This window comes from Strigops habroptila, chromosome Z, assembly GCF_004027225.2.
Source record: "Strigops habroptila isolate Jane chromosome Z, bStrHab1.2.pri, whole genome shotgun sequence".
Classification (NCBI taxonomy): domain Eukaryota; kingdom Metazoa; phylum Chordata; class Aves; order Psittaciformes; family Psittacidae; genus Strigops; species Strigops habroptila.
The window spans coordinates 60,446,108-60,467,243 of record NC_044302.2 but is presented as its reverse complement, the minus strand read 5'-3'; the positions used below and the strand labels follow the sequence as shown (position 1 = coordinate 60,467,243).

The 21,136-nt window shown below is 38.9% G+C and overlaps 1 protein-coding gene across 2 annotated transcripts in view; it reads right to left on the bottom strand.

Moving 5' to 3' along the window:
* Positions 1 to 21,062, bottom strand: part of GKAP1 (G kinase anchoring protein 1) — a 28,236-nt gene extending 7,174 nt beyond the window's left edge. The window contains exons 1-9 of one of the 2 annotated variants that reach the window (XM_030471032.1): positions 20,584 to 21,062; positions 15,052 to 15,315; positions 13,228 to 13,371; positions 8,593 to 8,670; positions 6,885 to 7,008; positions 5,832 to 5,854; positions 4,968 to 5,120; positions 4,490 to 4,591; positions 2,445 to 2,508 (exon numbers count right to left, since the gene is read on the bottom strand). In XM_030471032.1, the coding sequence (XP_030326892.1) occupies positions 2,445 to 2,508; positions 4,490 to 4,591; positions 4,968 to 5,120; positions 5,832 to 5,854; positions 6,885 to 7,008; positions 8,593 to 8,670; positions 13,228 to 13,371; positions 15,052 to 15,264 (901 nt within the window). In that variant the 5' untranslated portion in view covers positions 15,265 to 15,315; positions 20,584 to 21,062. The remainder of the gene's footprint in view (positions 1 to 2,444; positions 2,509 to 4,489; positions 4,592 to 4,967; positions 5,121 to 5,831; positions 5,855 to 6,884; positions 7,009 to 8,592; positions 8,671 to 13,227; positions 13,372 to 15,051; positions 15,316 to 20,583) is intronic. The other variant, XM_030471033.1, reaches the window with a different exon arrangement.
* Positions 21,063 to 21,136: the final 74 nt, after the last annotated feature.

The window sequence follows — 21,136 nt, the reverse complement described above, 5'->3', positions numbered from 1 at the left end:
GCCCGGAAACTATCCTGGGCCTTGAGAAACAAGTCTTGTGGCGACACGGCACCCCAGAGAGAATTGAGTCAGACAATGGGACTCATTTCCGGAACAACCTCATAGACACTTGGGCCAAAGAGCATGGCATTGAGTGGGTATATCACATCCCCTACCATGCACCAGCCTCTGGGAAAATCGAGCGGTACAATGGGCTGTTAAAAACTACACTGAGAGCAATGGGTGGTGGGACTTTCAAACACTGGGATACACATTTACCAAAAGCCACCTGGTTGGTCAACAGTAGGGGATCTGCCAACAGGGCTGGCCCAGCCCAATCAGAACTTTTACGTACTGTAGAGGGGGATAAAGTTCCTGTGGTGCACATAAAGAATTTGTTGGGGAAGACAGTCTGGGTTATTCCTGCTTCAGGTAAAGGCAAACCCACTCGTGGGGTTGCTTTTGCTCAGGGACCTGGATATACTTGGTGGGTAATGCGGGAAGATGGGGAAGTCTGATGTGTACCTCAAGGGGATTTGATTTTGGGGGAAAACAGCCAATGAACTCAATTGTACACTGTTGCCTGCTCTATAACACTTTTATAGCCCACCAGCTAGATATCTTCAGGTCACCATCAACTGACCCTGACTTCCCTCCGATCATCACCTCAACAAAGAATGGATTTTGAGGAAACCAGACGAGCTCAGCAATGACCAGACGAGTTTGGCGGTGTCATCAGCAGGCAACAATCCAACACTACATACCGTCCCTCCTGCCCTGAAAGACTATTACAAGAGATGGAGCCTGACATCATGGACTGGATGAATTCAGCAATTTTACAGGGACTGGTCCATGGACTAGGGAATGATATCTTTCGCTGTGTGTGGGTGTGGGTGTATATATATGTGTATATATGGGACAGGGACGATGGTGTGTTGAGAGATGTGGGATCTGAGCATGACGTGAATGGTATGGAATAAGGGGTGGATACTGTCCTGGGTTCAGCTATAGCAGTCATTTTTCTCCTTCTCAGTAGCTGGTGCAGTGCTGTGTTTTTTAACTTTCAGCCTGGGAACAACGCTGATAACACTGATGTTTTTAGTTGTTGCTAAGTAATGTTTATTCCAACCAAGGACTTTCTCAGTCTCATGCTTTGCCAGGGAGGAGGGGAAGCCGGGAGGAAGCAGAAACAGGACACCTGACCCAAACTGGCCAAAGGGGTATTCCATACCACAGCACGTCATGCCCAGTATATAAACCGGGGGGAGTTACCCGGAAGGCCCAGATCACTGCTGGGGTCGGGCTGGGTATCGGTCGGCGGGTGGTGAGCAATTGTATCCTCTCCCCTTGTTATTTCACTAATCATTATTATCATTGGTGGTAGCAGTAGTGGTTTTGTATTATACCTTAGTTGCGGGACTGCTCTTATCTCGACCCATGGGGTTTACATTCTTTTGATTCTCCTCCTCATCCCTCCGGGAGTGAGGGGGAGGAAGAAGGGGGAGAGTGAGCGAGCGGCTGTGTGGTTCTGAGTTACTGGCTGGGCTCAAACCACGACAGCTGCTATTCCACAAACAAAGAAAAAACCTTGAGAACTTCACCTCTTTCCTTGCAAGATGAAAATATTTCATCTTGGCTGAGACACTGACCTGAAATAATATGGTTCCTGGTTAAAATCTGTAGAGCGAATCATCACGTTATGAATATTTGAACTAGCCAAGACATAGTTTTTGTAAACATACTTTGAAGAAAAAACTTGAGCTCTTTTTTAGCTAATTTAAGCTAATTGAAAAATCTAATTTTGTAACAAAATTAATCTGGCCAGCATAGCAGACTCAAAAAACTTCATCAAGCAAGATTAGGAATACTGAAGTATAACTATGCATAACAAGTATATGATATTTATATACATACATGAGTGTCTATATATACACAAACATATCTTTCCTGAAACTTTGGCAACAAACTCTGAATAGTGTTAGAACAGAAGCAAATTATCACAGTGACATAAATAACTGTGGTTTAGCTATCCCTATTAATTGTGTGGCTTGGGTGTAGAAGGGTGTTGCCAACAGCTGAAAGCACAGCTAGCATAGATATTAAGAACTGAACAGTTTCCTTAAGTCTGTCTAAACAGATACCGTGATGAGATCAGTACAGAACAGATAAGATTTTTTTTTTTTTCCTAGTGACAGCTGACTTGAATCATTGTACCTAAGCTGTAACTGGACAGTTTATATCTCTAAGAATCATCTCAACATACAACTGATTATTTCATTATATAACAGAAATGCAGTAGTGCGTGGACCACTGAATTCTGTAGTTCACTGGAGTACCTGGAAATTAATAGCTTCTTAGTTCTTTATAGCTGTCACTGAGTCAAGTTCTTTTTAAAAATTGGCTTTGTAAATTCCTTCCATGTTTTAAAAAGACATTTAACATTCCGTGACAAAACTCTTACTTACTTTCACCTTCTTGCATCATCTTCAGAAGCCGGGCATTTCTTCCTTTTACTTCTTTATACTTTGCCTGTATTAAAGAGATTGAATTATTACAGGTATACACTACCAAAAAAAAGTATTCTATAAGCTAAGCATGACTTAGAGTCAGATTTAGAGTTTAAAATGACAACTTCTGCAGAGGATCTAATCAGAGAAACGCAGAATCATAGAACCATTTAGGTTGGAGAAGACCTTTAAGATCATCTATGTCTTAATTAAATCACAGCCAACGTAAGGAATACACAACAGGAGAAGTGGATTTGTAACTGAGAGCTGAGAAAAAAAGGCAAGCACAAGGCTTAGAGCAAGTTAAAATAATAAAGTTATGTCAACGCATTGATAGTGCAAGAACAACCACTCAGGTCTGTCTCAAGTTATAAGCCTGTTGCATCAAGGGCTTTCTGGTTTCTCCCCTGAAAAATTATAACAATTAAAATGCACTTTTCTAGATACCAAGGTAATATAAATAGTTTGCCATGTTGCTTGACAAGTAGGACAAGACCACACTGCTCTACAGATTGGGTTGGGGGGTTTTTCTGTAGTTATTGTTCTTACATCACAGTTCCTTTCCTTTTCAATTCTTTACACTTTTCTGCTCAAGAACATATTTTTGGTGGCTTTTCCAATCTGACATCACCGTATTTTCTTCACAAGTGAGTCATAACCTTAACTGGCCACCAGTGTCGGTTCTAGCCATGTACCTTAGCTGTAAAGTTATTTTTCCTGTCACAAGTCTTCTCATACAGTTTACTTTTAAACAAAGAAGTTTAATTTCAGACATTCTTTTTTTCTAATAAAGAAGCTACTATCTTTCACTTAGAGTATCACACCAGTTCTTGAGGATAATTAGATTTAAGCCAGACCTTTCATGGCTACCTAAAACTGTATTCATGTCTCTGGACAAATTCATAAAATTAAACATTGTCCATCACCAGTATCCTCATGCACCATGTTTATTCTGTCAAATGTGAACAAGTGCTGATAGTAGTAAATATGAATGGTTTTATGCTTTCAAATTTCACCTGGGGATCCCAACCTTAGTACATGGTCTGTAAACAGCTCTTAACGAAGTTCATGTTTTTATTACTACAAGTACTTATTGGAAGCATCAGAAAACTCCCAATCTGTCAGCCTGATCAGTCTATTTTCAACAATAAATAAAATTGGTTACAGAATATTTTGAAAATAATTCTATGATGCTTCACTGTATTTTGTTACAATGCCAGCTCCCTGTGGAAATTTTGCCCTTTTTGTTCTAGATACCATCCAAACAATGCTAACATGGACTGAAAACAGGGAGGCAGGCATTCTCCCTAGCTACTCCAATCTAGTGTAATTATACGTGTATTTATTAACGAACAAATTTATTTTTTTTTCCTGCTATGTTTTAGCATATGGTAAATCAGATTTCCAATTTCACTTGTATGTAATAGGAAAAAATGTAACAAAATACAGGACTCCATTCTTGTTGAACTGCAGCTTTAAAGGAACTTCTCTTAAAGGTGGCAAAATTTTCATTCATTTTTTTAACCAAATATTAGACTGAATCTAGAAAAAGTCCCAATGATATGTAGTTCTTAAATGCAAGAAAAGCTGAGTAGAATTAATAGTTTGGGATAGACCCAACAAGTCCAACTTCCTGCTCAAAGCAAAGCTAACTTCCAAGGCAGATCAGATTGCTCAAGATCTTGCCTAGTCTTACATTACAACTTTATTTTTTGACCATGAACGTAGCGATCCTATAAAACAAGCAGTGACTGATATGCTGGATATGAAGTTTATTTCTAGATACTTTGTCTTGATTCTTTTGATTATTTTTAGAAGCTTAACTTACTTATCAAGAAAGACCACTTCATTTGGTACTGAAGGAAATATCTGCACTGTAAATATGTAATCTGCAGCCAGTCTAAAGCATCTCTACAGATTAGTCATATTTTAATAAAGATTTTGTTTCAAATGAACAATAATTTTGAATTGCCTACTATTTGAAGGTATTATCAGCTACATACCTCCCACTGAGTTATTCTATTTTTCAGTTGCTCAATTTCTGCATCTTTCTTTTCAAGCTCGAGCTTTAGTCGCTCGGTTTTTCCATCTTTCAAAGCACTCTCCTATAAACAAGAAAACAGTATTTCTTAATAATCTAGTCATGTGAATTTGATTCTTGGGAAAGGCAACTTATTTGTTAGGGAACAGAATTTCTGATCAAAACTTAAGAGGTATTTGAATAGGTAGCAAAAGGATAAGAAACACAAAAATAAATATTGGCATGTTCTGTGGAGCAAAAATTATTTCAATCACAAGTGTTTCATGTTAAAAAAATCAAGTAATTTAAATACCTCCTCATATAGATAAAAATATTAGTGTTGTGTGTTTATTAATTCTTTAAGATTATCATGCTTTTGATGTGCGCTTTCTACTCAAGTGTTCTTTTCTGATCATTGAATAGGCTTCATTAGGCAAACTTCTTCAGAATGTTTTACATGCCTGGTTGTCTTCATGAGATCTGCAGTTATCTGTTTCACTGTAATCATTGAGATGGACTCTCCTTTTCTCTTTTTGAAGTATTCTGTGAACATCATCTTCCAGCCTGTTGAAAAATTTTCCATCATGCAACGAAGACTGGGAAGCGTTCACTTCCTGTCAAAAACAAGTACAATAACATACCTTCCTTTACATAAAAGTTAATACTGAGCTAGAAATCAACATGTTTAAAAAATAGCATAAGTCATGGAAAAGCATTATATTTAGATAATTATATAAGTTGTGTATTTCCAAGAATACTGTGACTTCCGCTGAAAGAATATGATACCAATTGAAAAGCCTAGAAATTAATTAACAGTTAACATTTAGCTGATGATGAGATTACACAATAGTGTGAAGTTGGAATTTAGTAATTTATCTTTTATTTCACTGTTAAAAAAATCTTTCCTCTAAGAATTTTAATATTTGTGGACTGCACCACAACATAGTAGCATCACAGTTCTTTCTTACCTTTTGCTTCTCTTTTTGACTATAATTTGTATTTTTTAACATGCTTTTAAATCTGCAAGTTGCATCAAAGACTATGTGAAAACTGAAGAAGCATGAAGTAGTTCTAAGAAAACCAATACTAAGTTCTCAAGATGCAAGAACTGGGGATATACATTTCTATTGAATCTATATCTAAAGATTTTCCAAACTGAAATCAGTCAGTTTTCGAATGTGTAGTTGATTGTCACTATAGAAAGCACCAAAACAATTACCTTTTAAACCTAAGAATTGTAGTTGTGGTTTGTTTGTTTTGGGTTGGGGCTTTTTTTGTTTGTTTGTTGGGTTTTTTTAAATTAAACTAGTTTGAATAAGACTTACCTCGTGTTTTTTAGCAGGGTTATCTGAAAAGAATAGAAAAAAATGACATCAGTAAGTTACTCAAATCTTTTACAGATGGCTACTGAAACAAGACATTTTGAAAAGTGGGGAAAAACACCACCTATTTGAGTACTTCAAAATTAACTCTCCTCTCAAAAGTCACAATTATAAGTCATTACTAAAGCACTTGAGGCCAAGATTATAACTATGTATTACACCAATCCTGTATTTGCATCTTCTCCCAGATCTTTCAGACTATTTAATCAAAAGCAGCATCCCATATTTGTTTGCTTCAGTTAGAGTGGAAGGCAATGTCTTTGATACAGACACTCAAGGAATTTGTTGATTTGTTTCTTTTTACGTCTATTTAGACTTCTACAGTACATTATCTCACTGTATACCTGAATGCCTTCCATGCCTTTCAGATTGCTGTGCTTTCGGTATTTTTCCTCTGTTCAGATTAGTTGGAAATTATGTGCTTAATAACTATTGTAGGTTTAGATAAAAACATCCTTAAAATAAAAACCTCAGAAAACAAATTACTTTCTTCTTTTTCTAGCATCTACCTTGATTTCGTCACTAAAGCTCAGAATCTCTGCTCTACAGACACAGATGAAGGAATTTCAAACATATAAATCATGCATATTATAAGTTATTTCAGTATTTACTCATCTTAATAATAGCCAGTATCACAAAGAAAGGTAAACAATGACTTGCTGTTACCCAGGAAATGGACAAACTCAGTTGCCTGAGGAATGCAAACTTAGTAAAAAAAAAAAAAAAAAACAAACATGTAGAACTTTAAAAGTCAAATTAAAAGTGTTTGAGTCCATCCCAGGGGTACTGCATGAAATTATGTTTTCCTTAAGCTCTTATTTTCATTATTATATAATGAACACTTAGCTTTTAGACTCTGTAGGACACACTGACTGCAACTCATTTAGTGTTTGTTTAACCACAGTGTTAATGAAGAGAGACAGAAAGGCATTTTCCTGTTAGCACACACACTGCAAATTCCAAGTAGAACAGCTCATATGGTATGATAAGGCATACCTATATTACTGTCTGACTGAAAGTCTTTCAGAGACACAGTGAGAGGTTTGTCTTTTCCTTGCTGGTTCTTTTTCTTATTCACAGACTTTGACTGAGGTGAAGTACTTTCAACGTTTTCATACGCCTAGAAGAATAAAGTCCCACTGGTATAATTTTCTTCAATACCCAAATATTTTTTCTGATTCTTTATAAAGGAAAAAAATTACTGATAATGTACTAAAGGAGACTTTAGCCTGAACGGTAATTTGCAGGCTTCAGATGCATTTAAAGAATGCAAAACGTATCAGCAATAAAGCATAGATTCTGTTCTCTGAAGTAGAGCATTGCTCTTCACTAAACAGCAGATGAACTATCAGCCTAATACTTGAACCACCTACACCAAATTTTATCCAGAAACTTATAAACTGAAAATACCTGGTAGGAAGGCTGTGTGCTACACAAGGCACGGTAGTACTTTCTTAAACACACCCCCACAAAACTCCAACAACAGTGGTTTATTGTACCTTCTTTTATTCTCAGAATATGTTTTCTCATTCAGTAGAAGTCAGAAAGCCATTAGTGTGCAGCAATGCTCTACCAACTGACCTTACTGCTATTGAAATCAGACAGCCTGGTACATGACAGCCATTTGAACCAGAGTTCCCCATCCCCACACATCCACATTAACATTCTTAGCAAATTATCAATCTCACAGTTATTAAAAATAATCTTAGATACTAATGAAATATTTTCATTAAAAATAATCTTAAATGTTAAATAATCTTAAGAAAAAAGATAGGTAGAAGCAAATATGGAAATTAAGTGCTTTTCTTTCCATAGAAACAAGATTTGTTCAGAGTACTCATGTACTGTATATTTTTAATATATGCATTTTAAATTATTGAGAGGTAATTCTCAAAAATCTACAAACAACGCCATGCTACTATGCCTGAAGATTGTCCTCACTTTAAAAATTAACTTTTAGTATGTAAGCTAAAAATTTATCCTTGGTTTTCAAAAACTGTGGTACTCCCCCCTCGAAAAAGAAATATTGTACAGAGATATTTGCAGAGATGTGCAATTTTTTCTTTACGATGCATAATTATATTTTAGATATTTTAATAACATTTCATTGGCTTCTGATTTATTTCAAATGAGCAACTGCCTGATAGAAAGAAGTATTTCATCTAAGCATACTTCAGTGCAATTTTTCAGTGTTCCATAAGAACCGCTGAGAAAAGAGCATCCTGACCAGCAAAGAAAATGTATAACGCTTATTAGGACTAAAGTATTTACACTCAAAACAGAGACAAGATGTTAGCAAAAATGCAAATGATTCAACCATAAATAACACTTTAAGGCCTGAGAATTCTGTGCTTTAATTCTCCTACTCTTCAAGTGTGCTGGCTGTTTTCTGAGGAAGGTCAAGATCCCTTGTGTACTCCTAAAAAATTCCAGCACATTCATGTGCCAGAACATTGAAAAGTAGAACTAATTTTCCACCTTTACAGGCTAATCAAGAACAAACCAAACCACCAAATACTATTATATATGATTTCTTTCAAATCCAGTATTTCTCTGAACTCTTAAGCATCTGAACAGTGTTAGCAAACAATTTAGATGAAGAAAATGGTACTTTTAGGTTTTTTGTCCCCCTCCCTCCCCTTTTTTTTTTAATTCAAACCTCAAAATTGTATAGCTTTTACATTAGGATGAATCCCACAAATACCTTTTTGTGTTCTTCGTATTCAAGTTTGCTTAGCAGCAATGCTTTTTCAAGATCAGCTTCAAACATGTCAGATGTCAGCTGAAGAAACAAAATTAACATTTCATGTAATCAGGTTGTTAAAAAAAAAAAAAAAAAAAAAAGGCAGACAAACCCACTAAGACCACACTAAAATTTCAGTTTCAATACACATATGACTACAATTGCCAAAAAGCCAAGTCTCACTGATGTGACATACGGTATTATTAACTGGTAATATATCTTTCTGTACCATAACTAATAAAATATCTTGCTTCAGGAAACTTTGTGATGGATGGAAGCATACAGTAAGTTCTGCACATCTTTATGTAATGGTTCCCATCCTGATGATTTATTTACATGGGATTTCTTTAATATAGTTTTTTAGTTTGAAACATGAAAACCAGAAGATGTCAAAGGATGAAAATGTCATTGTACCCTACTATGAAGTCTAAGCACTCATCCATTAGAGTGAAAAAATTAGGTTAAACATGCCTTTTTCTGGGGAACAGGGCGGGAGATGAAAAGAAAATTTGAAGCTTTCCTGGTGTGAGGTATTAAGAACTAGGAACAACACAACAGGAATGAAGGATATCTTTTTTCTTGTGTTATAAGAAATAGGAAATCACAGGAAAGTCCTGCTCCTGAGAAGACCAATTCCAGCAACAGTTCAATGGAGCAAAAATGAATAGTGTAAAGGTATAAACAGCTAATAACATACGTTATTGTTTAAGGCAAAGTTAACCAAAATTAACTTGTTGAATGCAAAACTCTGGTTCCTTTGAGGTCTACTCTCTTAAGGAATCACTACAATCCACTGTTTGATACGAAGAAGAATAAGGCTTCCATTTGGCAGCACAGCTAGCTATGCCTTTTTCTTGCTCTTAGAGTGATTAGTAAAAATAATTACTTTAACCATCATTTTCTTGCTCTTTGAATTTCAAATTGAGGTCCTTTCATTCATTCCAACTTAAACTACAATAGCTATTATTGTGAATAAACACTTCAGTGGTCTTAATGTGCTTTGCTCAAACTGGGCTGCATGACATACTTACCTTTTTGTCTATAGCAACCATGTTGAAAAAAACCTAAAAGTTCTCATATGCTTTATATATGCTTGAAAGTGATTTTCTGTATAGGGTAAAAGCACACACATTCTTCCTAAGTGTTCAACAATTCATACGATCAGTCTCACTACAGACAAAACCTGAGTAGCTTCTAGTTTCCACCACAGTGAACCAGCCCTGTTCGAGTGGTTATTTGAAACACAGTAGAATAGTGCTCTCAGCATAAATTGCTATGTTTTACATAGACTTTGGGGTGCTATCATTCCTAGCTTTGCATCTGGCTTGTGGTTTAAGCTTACCATTGACTGATTGCACAGGGCCTCACTGGCAAGGTTTTTCTAGCAGGGGAGGTGTGGGAGAGCCAAGGACGCACCACAGCAGCCAGGCTGCAGGCACCTCAGAACCCCAAAGGGCTGCATGCACAGGCGGCAAGCAGGAGTGGCAGCTGGCAGTGATGATCTTCACCAGAGCACTACCCGGACAACCTGTGCTGCCTGCAGCAAGGAGACCCGACAACAAAGAGGAGGGTTTTTGCGGCGGCCAGGGTGGATCTTTTCCTTAAATGTTTGTTTTCTTTCAGTATCAGAATCAGTAATTAGAGGTTTGATAACTGACAGTAAGTTAAATTGACTGAAATTCCCCAAAAACCAAGGAACTATTTTTGCCCACAACTGTTGAATCCAACCTGACAATGATAGTTATCTACCAAAAATTAGGCCTTGTAGTCTACTACACTGGAAAACTCAACAGGAACATGATGAAAAAAGAGAGACTGGGGATTAAAAACAGAGACTATCAAAAAGAGAACAATTAATAAGCTAAACTCACAAGAAAGATGAGATCAGGATTTCTACCTCTGAAAGCGCTAATTTTGCATGTAAGCTCCTACATAATTAAAGAATTAGTACTATCACAATGTTGTTGTAACTATTAAGCAATTGCACAAAAATTGCATTATGTGGTCTTTAATTACATGCAACAGTAACCCTATCATAATTTGCTTATCTAGCAGTCATTCCCTTCTGGGCAAGGCTGACTGAAGCTGGCCAAACAAAGGTCAGTACTACACAACAGTGGAGTTTAGAGCTTTAGGCCTGAATATTCGCAAAGCCTCCTAGTTTCCCAGGAACATTTAGTCCTGCTTCTGTGCATGGCCTGACTAGGAGTAGACAGCTATAGGCTCACAACCACTTAAACCCATCAAAAAATCTAGAAACCATAAGTTCCCTTTGCTTAGGTACTGGGAGTACATCTAATAGAGTTGTAAGAAATTGAGATCCATGCACAAATCCCTTACAGCGACTCTCTTAAAAGCTTTGCCGAAGAAAGACCATGCTATATACATAATAGCTCTACAGATAAAGACAAATACTGACAATCCTTTAAAAGGAAAGTGCCAGGCAGTATGGTAATTTTGATCATAAATATGAAAAGAGGACCTTTTCATTAACTGGGAGATGCTCTTTGTGGAGCTGACCTCTGCGGAAACAAGGAGACACTGCTCCTAACCCCTTGCTGAACATCACTATCCCCTGCAGTATACCATTTAAAATTTACCTCATAATTATCAACATTGTATTACTGGACAAGGGACGCTAAGGAACTGAGAGGCTAGGATTTCATGCCTTCTGAATTTGAAGAATTCAAACTCACATCTCTCTTCTCAGATAAGCATATGCCAGTTGCAGCTTGAACCTTCCTGCCACTCGGTTTCTCCAATGCAGAGAAGAGACGCTTTTATTAACTTTTAGATGTCTTTAGAATGATAACTATCATATGTTAGAATTATGGTAATTGCTCTAAAGTTATTTTTAAAATAAAAGAACCTTATGGTAACTTGACAGCCTATAAGTCAGTAAGATTGCAATTAGTAAGAATAGATGTTTATAACTGAGTTGTAACTCAGATTGCAATTAGTTATAATAGACATTTATAACTTTGCCTGACCATTTCACCAGCCAGTAATTAAGAATATAGAATTCTTTACCTGAAATAATTGCTTCATACCACATAGAATAAAAAAAACCCCTGCAACTACTGCGCTAAGCAAATCCATACCTTAAAAAGTAGTTCTGAAGTTAATCAGCTCTGGAAATTTTCAAGGAGATTATTAAGTCATTGCTCCCTGTCTAAGGAGACATCTATACCAAAGCATTAGCAACACCATTAAAAAAGAAAAAACAACAAACAAAAAACCAAAAAACAAACAAAAAACCCCAAAAAAACAACAACAAACCAAACCAAGGACAATATCCAAATGTTAGTCTTTCATCAACTTTGCTTTCTGTATCATGTGTTAATTAGAACAAGAAGTAGTTCAATACCATCTTTTTTGTGAGACAAGTTTAAAGTTTCTCTGTAAAAGAAAATAACATCCTAGTACATGCCAGCTTAGAAGTTCAACTGCTTCATGAAACACTTTTTAACTCCAGTTGGTGACACTTACTAGCAATTTGTCAAAAAGTTTGTGCAAAGTTGCGTACTCTGAAGGGAATCTTCAAGCATAACAAAAGAGCCCAAACTATTATCTGCAGTAAATAACTGCAGAGCAGACAGTAATTTAAAAGGAATTTAGAAAAAAGCGTACCACAACGTTTCCTTAAGCACTATCTTAAAAAAATGCACTGGAACAAATTCTTTCTTTGTCCGTGTATGCCATTTTGGCCTAAAATAGTTGAGTACTGCAAACAATTCATAACACTCTCATAATTTAAAAGACCAAGAAAATCACTGTGTGTTCTTCAGTATCAAAAAGCAGTATTATAATGGTGAATTCAAGTCAAGAACCAAAAAGCCTAGTTTTAAGTGTAAGTACTCTTCCTAACTGACGTCACAAGCGCAAATTATTGTAGTTGTTCAAGGTAAGGACTTGATTACTGTTTCAGATTAAGTGCATTTCACAGTGTAATTTGTTTGTGGTAGTTTGGGAAAATGAAACACAGTAAAAGCATTTTATTTGCCTTCATACAGACATAGTCAGCCTTTGCTTTTTCTCTATTGTACTCTTCAAGTACTAATGAACCCTACTCACAATATTAATTGCAATTAAGATGTTCTAACATAAAAAACCAGAGGTACTTGCACTGATAGGAGTACCCTAGCATGCTGAAGGACAGTCAGCACTCAGTTCTTTGTTACCTAGAAAGGAGCTAGTTATTTCATGCCTAACAAAACTTACCAAGCCTACTTTACTGTGGATCTGTATTGTATATCCATATATTGCTCCACCAAAACTTCCCCAGTTTTGCTGCTACCACAGCATTTCACCATCCTTCCATGGTAGTACTTCTACTTGTTGTCCAAATGATGTAAATTCCTTTTACCATACACCAGTATTCACAGTCCAGCTATGAGGTATGCAAACAGCAGCACGTGCTGGCTCTAAACTGTATCTGATAGAAGATGTGGCCTGAATTTCCACTGAAATCTTTCCTTCTATGTGGCAGTATCTTGTTGTTTCCTGTCCAGCCATCTCTCTTTCCCCATGAGACTTATCTTCATGGAGTAACGCATTTCAGGAAAGCCAAAGACAGCTAAACACAGCAAGGTGTACCTGCTCATCTCTTTGTCTCCACTCCTGCCAGTTTTCTTCCCCAGTGCTCTTCTGCACTGCAGTGTTCAGTTTTTGTTCATGCTGAGATAAACAGCCTCCATGTGAGGATTTCTGAGGAATCTTTTTAAAAGCAAGGTTTCTGAGCTGAAAACCAGTTATTTTTAACATTAGTACACAGAAAGTCTTAATGGACCAACAAAGGCATTCAGACATTAATGTGTGTGCTTTACCTTAGTAAATGTATCCCAAACCTGTAGTTTGGGATACACTTTTGTTTAATCATTTAAGGTACACACCGTAATGTCAAATCATGGAAAAATGTGGATCAGAAGCACCACAGACATAACATAAACCAACGAAAAAGTAAATCCATTTTGCTATCTGAAAATACTTTCAACAAATCTGAAGAGATAACTGTCTGACAGATTTCATACTGGATCAGGAATCACGGTGTGCTCACACTTGACTGAAGTTAAATATAATGCCAAAAAAAAGGCAGTATACATAAATCTGGCATCAGCAAACAGAGGAACCAGAGGTTCAGGTAGAAAGAGAACAATACAGACAGTCCTTAGTTCATCAGATTTTAAGAACCTGCAGTAAGCATTATTTTTAACTGCTGCACCATATGGATGCAACAGTGCCATCTTAAAGATACCTTACAAAATTACAAAATTTCACAGTGAACAAATAACTGCAAATTTGGCAGCTCAAGGACATTGACTGCTCCAGCCTAAACATTAACCGACACTCTGGTCCTTACTTGGAGTGAAAATAAAAGCAGCAATACAACATACTATCAATTTAGAGACAGGATTTCCTTAACATAAAGGCTCCTGGAAGGGAGAAAGAAGCTATTATCAGATGACTGATGAAACAAAGAGAAACAAAGTACAACACAAGCATTCTCCTTAATGTGTGTTCATCGAGTGTCATGACTCCTTCTTAAAATGGCAGATCACCTTAGCTGAGTGTTACCCAAAATCAGGCAATAATGCGGATATCTCAGAATTGTTTTCCTTCCCCTCTAAACAGTCCCTTGCCATACCGCCTTTTGTGCTTCACTAGTGTCTCTCTTGCTGCCTGCACCAGCACTATAAACCCTGCTTTCTTTTTCAGATGGAAGTGCTGGCAAAAACACTGGTGCAGACCATTCTGATTTACAATTTCAGTGGAGTATAGCTATAGACAGTACACGCTAAGGTGAAGAAAAAAACTCAGCCCTTGTCTCTCGGCCATCACAAGAATAAGTATTATTTCCCTGCAAATGAATCTCTGTAGATATATGCAATGCATATGCATACACACAGTTATTCTGACAGAGTTAAAAAGTTTTGATCATATTAAGGCAGGCATAAAGAAACATTAGGGTCTGCTTATCAAAAACTTAATCTTCAATGTAAAAATAACATCAAAGCTGGAAAAAAAATCACTTAGCACTACTGCAACTACGAAAATTTTAAAGATTTTAACCTTAACAGATATTAAAAAGAAAAAAGATGGATTTGGGGGTTTTGGTTGTTTTACATACTGAATTTGATAATTGCTCAAAAAACCTGAGCAATTTAGCTCATTAGAATTTTTCAACTTGTATAGCAGGGAGTATACTACTTACAAATTCTTAATAAACCAAAGAAAAAAAATGCCGTCCCTTTGACTAAGTAGCATTTGTTCCATTAAAAAAAAAAACAAAACCAAAAAACAAACAAAAAAAACCCCCCAAAAAGAACAAAAACCTACACAAACCAATGACTTGTTGGGAGACAGCAAAAGTTATTGCTCAGATAACAACCTCACCCAGTACTGAAAATATAATCCCTTTACCTCATTAGCCTCACTCTGCTGCTGTTCTTTCTTTTTTCTTCTTTTATTTCTTTTTTTCTCATTTGCAGATTGTCTTCCCCCTGAAGCCTGAGACTTACTGACACCTCGGCCACTTTTTCCTTTTCCAGGCTCTGAATCAGTATCACTTAGGACTTGTAGTAAAGCAAAACGAGATGCAGTGGTAGGAACCGAACTGATTACAGCAGATGCCATTGCCACATCTGAAATCCTATTAAGCTGGCTTCTTCTTAGTTACTAGGTTTCCTAGGAAAGTAGCACAGAAATAAGAATGAAAACAGTGTTTGACCAAACAATCAGCAATTCATATCTGTTAGCTGCAGGATTAGTTTTTTTAAAAAATAAAAATAAAAAAAACCACACCCAAACTCTGTATTATTTCTTTATATTTTTGCTAAACTGTATTATCTTAAGAATTCAAAAAAGAACTACAAAAGAATAATCTATAAAAAAATAGTTATTTATAGCTAAAAAATTTGTGCCTGAGAGATTATGTTTGATAGAAAAAAGTAGTATAAGGCCCTGAAAGAAGTTGGCCTTCATGATCTGGAGAGGAAAAAGGGGGGAAAAAAAAACCCAACAATAAAACAAAACCACACAAGACAAAAAAAACAAACCAACCCCGAACAAACACACACCACAAAAACCCTCCAAAACAAATCACCAAACCAACCGGAAACAGTGTCATGCTCCAAAACTATTTCAGATGCCATCCCTGGAGCCTGACAAACAAGGTTTGAGAAGGAAGGCAAGGAGATATGCATATGCAGGCTCCAGATTTGGTAAGCAGCCTTATCTCTTATTCTACAGGTAGTACCACTTTGTTCCCAAGCCACGGGGGATTCAACAAGCAGTTTTCTCCACAGGAAGGTGAGCCCAGCATTGTGGTTGATGCTGTTCTCAAACAGCTGTTCTTACTGCACAACACAGACAATCTGTTGTGGGAAGTGGGAAACACACCTTATGTTGCCCCCTGTAGTTCTAGCCAATCTGTAGATTCCCATGACACCATCCCAAAGTACAAATCATTTATCTAGTGTAAAAGTTTGGGAGTGGGGCAGGGGGAGGGGGGGAGGGGGAAAGGGTGGCTTAAGAATATTTGGCTAATTGCAATTTTTCCAGGTGAAGTTTAATAAATTAGAAGATTGAAAGTGATGTTATTTCATCAACGATTCTAAATTTCACAGAAAGCATCTGTGAAACTACGCATGCTATGATAGACAGATCTAGTGCAATAATACATACTTTTTGAAAGTACCATTTGAAAGGAATCCTTACAGTTCGGCAACTGTGAACATAAGTTGAATGTCTGCTTAGATGGTCTACAAATGTGTTGCTTGTTAACTGCTATGACGGAACACCACAATCTACAGAAACTTCAAGAAATTGTTTTTATGACTTTCCCAAGGACACACCTGTATAGGTGCAAGAGTATTACATTCTCTTTCTCCAAGGTGAAGGTGAATGAGCAAGTAAGCTAATACTGTCCTTATTCAAGTTTACTGAAGACAAAGGTTAAAGTGAACAGCTTTCTTCTCACACAAAGTTACCCTACTTCATTTCTCTCAAAAATATGAAAACTAAAATGATCGTATGAAGCTGGCTGCATTTTAAGAATAAAACAAAGTTGACATCAGATTTCGAATCTACCTGATGCTGATATTAAAACAACAACCAAAGATCTAAAACCCCCCACATCAGTCACATCTAAAACACCACAAGTAATTAGTACTTGTTACTCTTTAGATGATTAAATAACAGGGTAAGTTTAGATTTTCCTGGGTTTGTGTGTATGTTTTTAAATGCATTTTAATACTCAATAACTACAATTATTCTGCATAGGAGCTAAGATTACTTACAGCAGAGACATACTGTGTTCTTACTACTTGAATATATGCTGAGCTGAAACCTGAAACTCAGAGAAAAGGCTAAAGATACATCTTCACAGAAAAATGGCACCAAAGATAAGTGCCCAGTCACACTATAACATTATTTTACAATACTGCATGATGCTCTTGGCACTACACGAGACTACAACAGTCATAACACTGGAAGCTTGTAAAGTCTACTTTTTCTCAAAAAAAAAAAAAAAAAAGAAATTGCACTACAGGATTACTCTAGTCAGTCAAAAATTGGCATTTCTAGTCTCAAGCTACTTATATAATATATTTGGAGTTTCAGCACAACATATTAAGCTGTCAGCTGCTAATGGTGCCAAATACTGCTTTTGCCCACAATTTGAAAGCATTTCATATTTTCAAGCTGCAGTGATAGAACATGTGATAAAGAATGATGAAAAGAGGCTGTATTCAGCTATAGCAGCTGAAGCTGTTCCTTACTATGAAATAGATGGCTGCAAATTCCTCCCTCTCTTTTCAACAAATAGAACAAAAATGCAACAGGTATATTTTTGCTGTCTGACTGTAGTTGGTACGCAATGAAGTGCCCAGATGACAAGCATATTAAGCAAGTACTACCCATGGATCTCTGCTGTTACAGTTCACTGAAATACTTCAATAACGACATGATATTAATTTATAGAAGTCATGTCTTCTTTGTGAGAAGAGTTCCTAAACCAAAATGACATATTATTCAGACTGATATACCAACAATGTAAGATAAGCTTGATGTACCATATAATTTCAAGGCAGCATAAAGGCATTTCTTATGACCAGCAAGTAGTAATTTTTTTGGTGCTCGACTCTTTCCTAGGTTATACTCTTCTATAAATCATGGCAGCCTACACCAACAGATTGTTTTGGAACGTGATACTAAATCAACAGCTTATCCCAAGTTGGCCTCATTTATGAAACAAGTAACGTATTGCTTTAGCTTTAGCATGTCCAATGCAGCAATTTGTAAGCACAAAGTACTGACCCTACCTTAAGTTCCTGGTAAACCAGGAGACATATTTAGAAAGCTAAATTGTGACATGACTGAAAAGGGATCTTTTTAACTTCAGTTCCCTGAAATGTACTAAGTATATTCAGAAATATAAGATCCATCAATGCCCTGAAGAGCTTCAGTCTCATTTTAGACATGATGTAATGAAGACTGCAGTAATAAAAATAACACACTCATCTGGTGTTACTGTAACCTGAAATCCCTTTTGTATCAGTTACTTAGTTACCCACTTGTTGCAGGTGAAATAGCTTTCAAAATACTGAAGTTCTTAAAGCTCTAATGTAACTGTCCAATATGTATACTAAGAAGAGTTTAGCTCACATCCACAAGCTTATTTTGTTTGAGCATCAGCAGCTTCCTGGCCTGTGTGCAGCTTTGCACATGTGTGTGAGTTACCATTTGACTGGCAGTGTTGAAGCACCTCTAAGAAGTGAGCAGTACAGCACAATTTAGGAACCTCTGGCCTGATGCTAGTAGTACATCTTCAAGCATCTGTGAAATAACCACATAGCTTTAAATGTGGAGCTTTACTCTTTCAAGGAAAACATGCTCAAGAGCCCAGAAATATAACCCACTTCCTATTTAATCACTTTCATCGTCAAGTAAACCGCTAATAAAGATATGGATTGTAGAACACTTTGAAAAAAGGGTATTATCATGCTAAAGCTTCTTCCCACATACAATCTACTTGTTTCTGTTACTAAAATACATATTTATTATAATCTACAATCGATATACACTCTTCAGTACTTGCTTGTAAAGTTGAAATAACACTGAAATACACAATATACATTTGTAAGTGAAGGAACATGTCCATTCCCCACTGGCCCCGATCAACCTCTGCACTTTCTGCACAGTACATATTGATCTTTGCCTGTTTATACACTTGCCACAGCAAGCTACCTACTTTTCCAATAACGAAAAGGTGCGTTTACAGAAGTTTTGCACAGGAGGTCCTCCCAGTTGGTGAAGCTCTGTCCACTTAAATTGCTTTGGTTTATGCTTCTGACCAAAAGCTATAAAGCTGCATTAAACTGCTCTAAATCTTTACATTTACTTGAAGTGAACTCACCAGTTCAAGTCATCAGCTCATCAATGAGTTTCATAAGTAACTTGACAGCCAAAACCAAGCGAAACCAAAAAAAAAACCAACCCCTAAATACTGCTTTAGAAATCTACTTGAGAATTGCAGCACTGGCATAAACAGTAGCAATAAACCCATGGAAGGTAAAGGGTCTTGCACAGCTTGTAAGGGGAATATGGTGAATTTACTGCTGCGCTTTGCAAAAATTAATGTTTTTGAGAAAGAATCGGTTTTAAAACATTTTTTTAAACTCAAGATTAAAATGTAAAACTGACCAGGTAAATCTGGCTTTGTCAGTCAGCATCCTGTGCTCAAACTAATGTAACCTCCCTTGCTTTTCCTCTTCTGATTCCTTCTCCCCACCAAAAAAAAAAAAAAAAAAAAAAAAAGTTAAAGGAAATTAGTTAAGCTTTATTTAACCTTTATCTAACAACCTTTATCTAACAAACTTTGAAATTTCACATTCACTTTGAAGACCTTAGAGCAGCTTTCAGAAAAAAGGGGGCTTACAAGCAATCTCGAGAGGGACTTTTTACAAGGACCTGTAGTGACAGGACAAGGGGGAACGGTTTTAAACTGGCAGATGGGAGATTTCGGTTAGATCTTTGGAAGAAGTTCTGCCCTGTGAGGGTGTTGACGCACTGGCACAGGTTGCCCAGAGAAGTTGTGGCTGCCCCATCCCTGGCAGTGTCCAAGGCCAGGTTGGACGGGGCTTTGAGCAACCTGCTCTAGTGGAAGGTGTCTCTGCCCATGGCAGGGGGGTTGGAACTGGATGATCTTTAAAATCCCTTCCAACCCTAACCATTCTATGGTTCACTGTATGCAACTAATGCAACAAATAGTACCAATACATAGTAGCAGCCTTAAATAACCAAATAGTCGGTGATCAGTAAATACTACGCTTCCCAATGGCATTTTGGCTTCTAATTACGATCAGCATGTTTTGCTCGTAGCTGACGCATTTTTAATTAACGCGCCCTCTTCAGAACACACCGCAGGATGAGCGGGCCCTGCTTTTGCCGCTCGACATGAAAGCCTCGCGGACTCGCTCCTGGGAGCAGCGCCCGCACCTCGAGACGGGCAGCTCCCGGGCTCCCGCCCCCCGCCCGCGGCCCAGCACGTTCGCGGCGTACGGGAGGCTGAGGAGAGCGCGCGGCGGCTCCGTGCAGACGCCCAAAGGCAAAGAACGAGACAAGTTAAACCGGGGCAGCTCAGCGAGCGCAGCACCGAGCGGCTTAAACCCGCCCCGGCCGCTCCCGGCCAACCGCCCCGCGGCCGACACCTGCAGCCACCACCGCTCCTGGGCCGGCGGCGCCGCTGCTCCCCGCGGAAGGAGCCACCGGGAGGCACGGCGCCCCGCCCCGCGCGGACGCCCTCCTTTCCCACCGCTGCAGGCCCACGGCCGCCCGCTACCTACCGCGGGCGGGGCGGGGCAGGGCAACGCGGAGCGGAGCGGAGGCCGGCCGCCGCGGAAGGGCCGGCAGGTGGGACCGGGAGTGGGGCGGGCGCCCCCGCGGGACACTCACTCCTGTCGCGGCGGCAGGGAGCGGCGGCGAGGCGCAGAGCGGAGGCGACCGGCCGCACCGCGGCGCCGGGCGGACCGTTGCAACGGGCGGGGCGGGGCGGGGCGAGCGCTGCCGCCGCAGCCGTGTCGCGCGCGGCTGTCCGGCGGGTTGGTCGCTGCCCCTCGCCCGCTGGTTGGCTGGGCGCTGGGCGCCGGGGCACGCGCTGCGTCACCGCGGCGCTCCGGGCGCGGCCGGTACGGGCTGCCGCCGGGGTCAAAATAACCGCGGGGCGCGAGGCGGCTCGCGCAGGTCGTCTCACGCAGCACCTCGGGGCGGGCGCCGGCACTGCCCGGCACGGGGCGGCTCGGCCCGGCCCGGCAAACGCCGGCGGGCTCGGGCAGGCCCTGGCGTGCCCCGGGCTGCTGCGGCGGGTACGGGGCGGCCCGCGGGTATCCGTCCCCTGCGATCGTTCGCGTTGTGTCTTCCAGGCAGCGCGCTGTCGGTGTGCGCTGTGATTGTAGAGCACGGGCTGAACAACCCGTTAGCGAGGTTACCGCTTGCAGAGCGTGCTGTA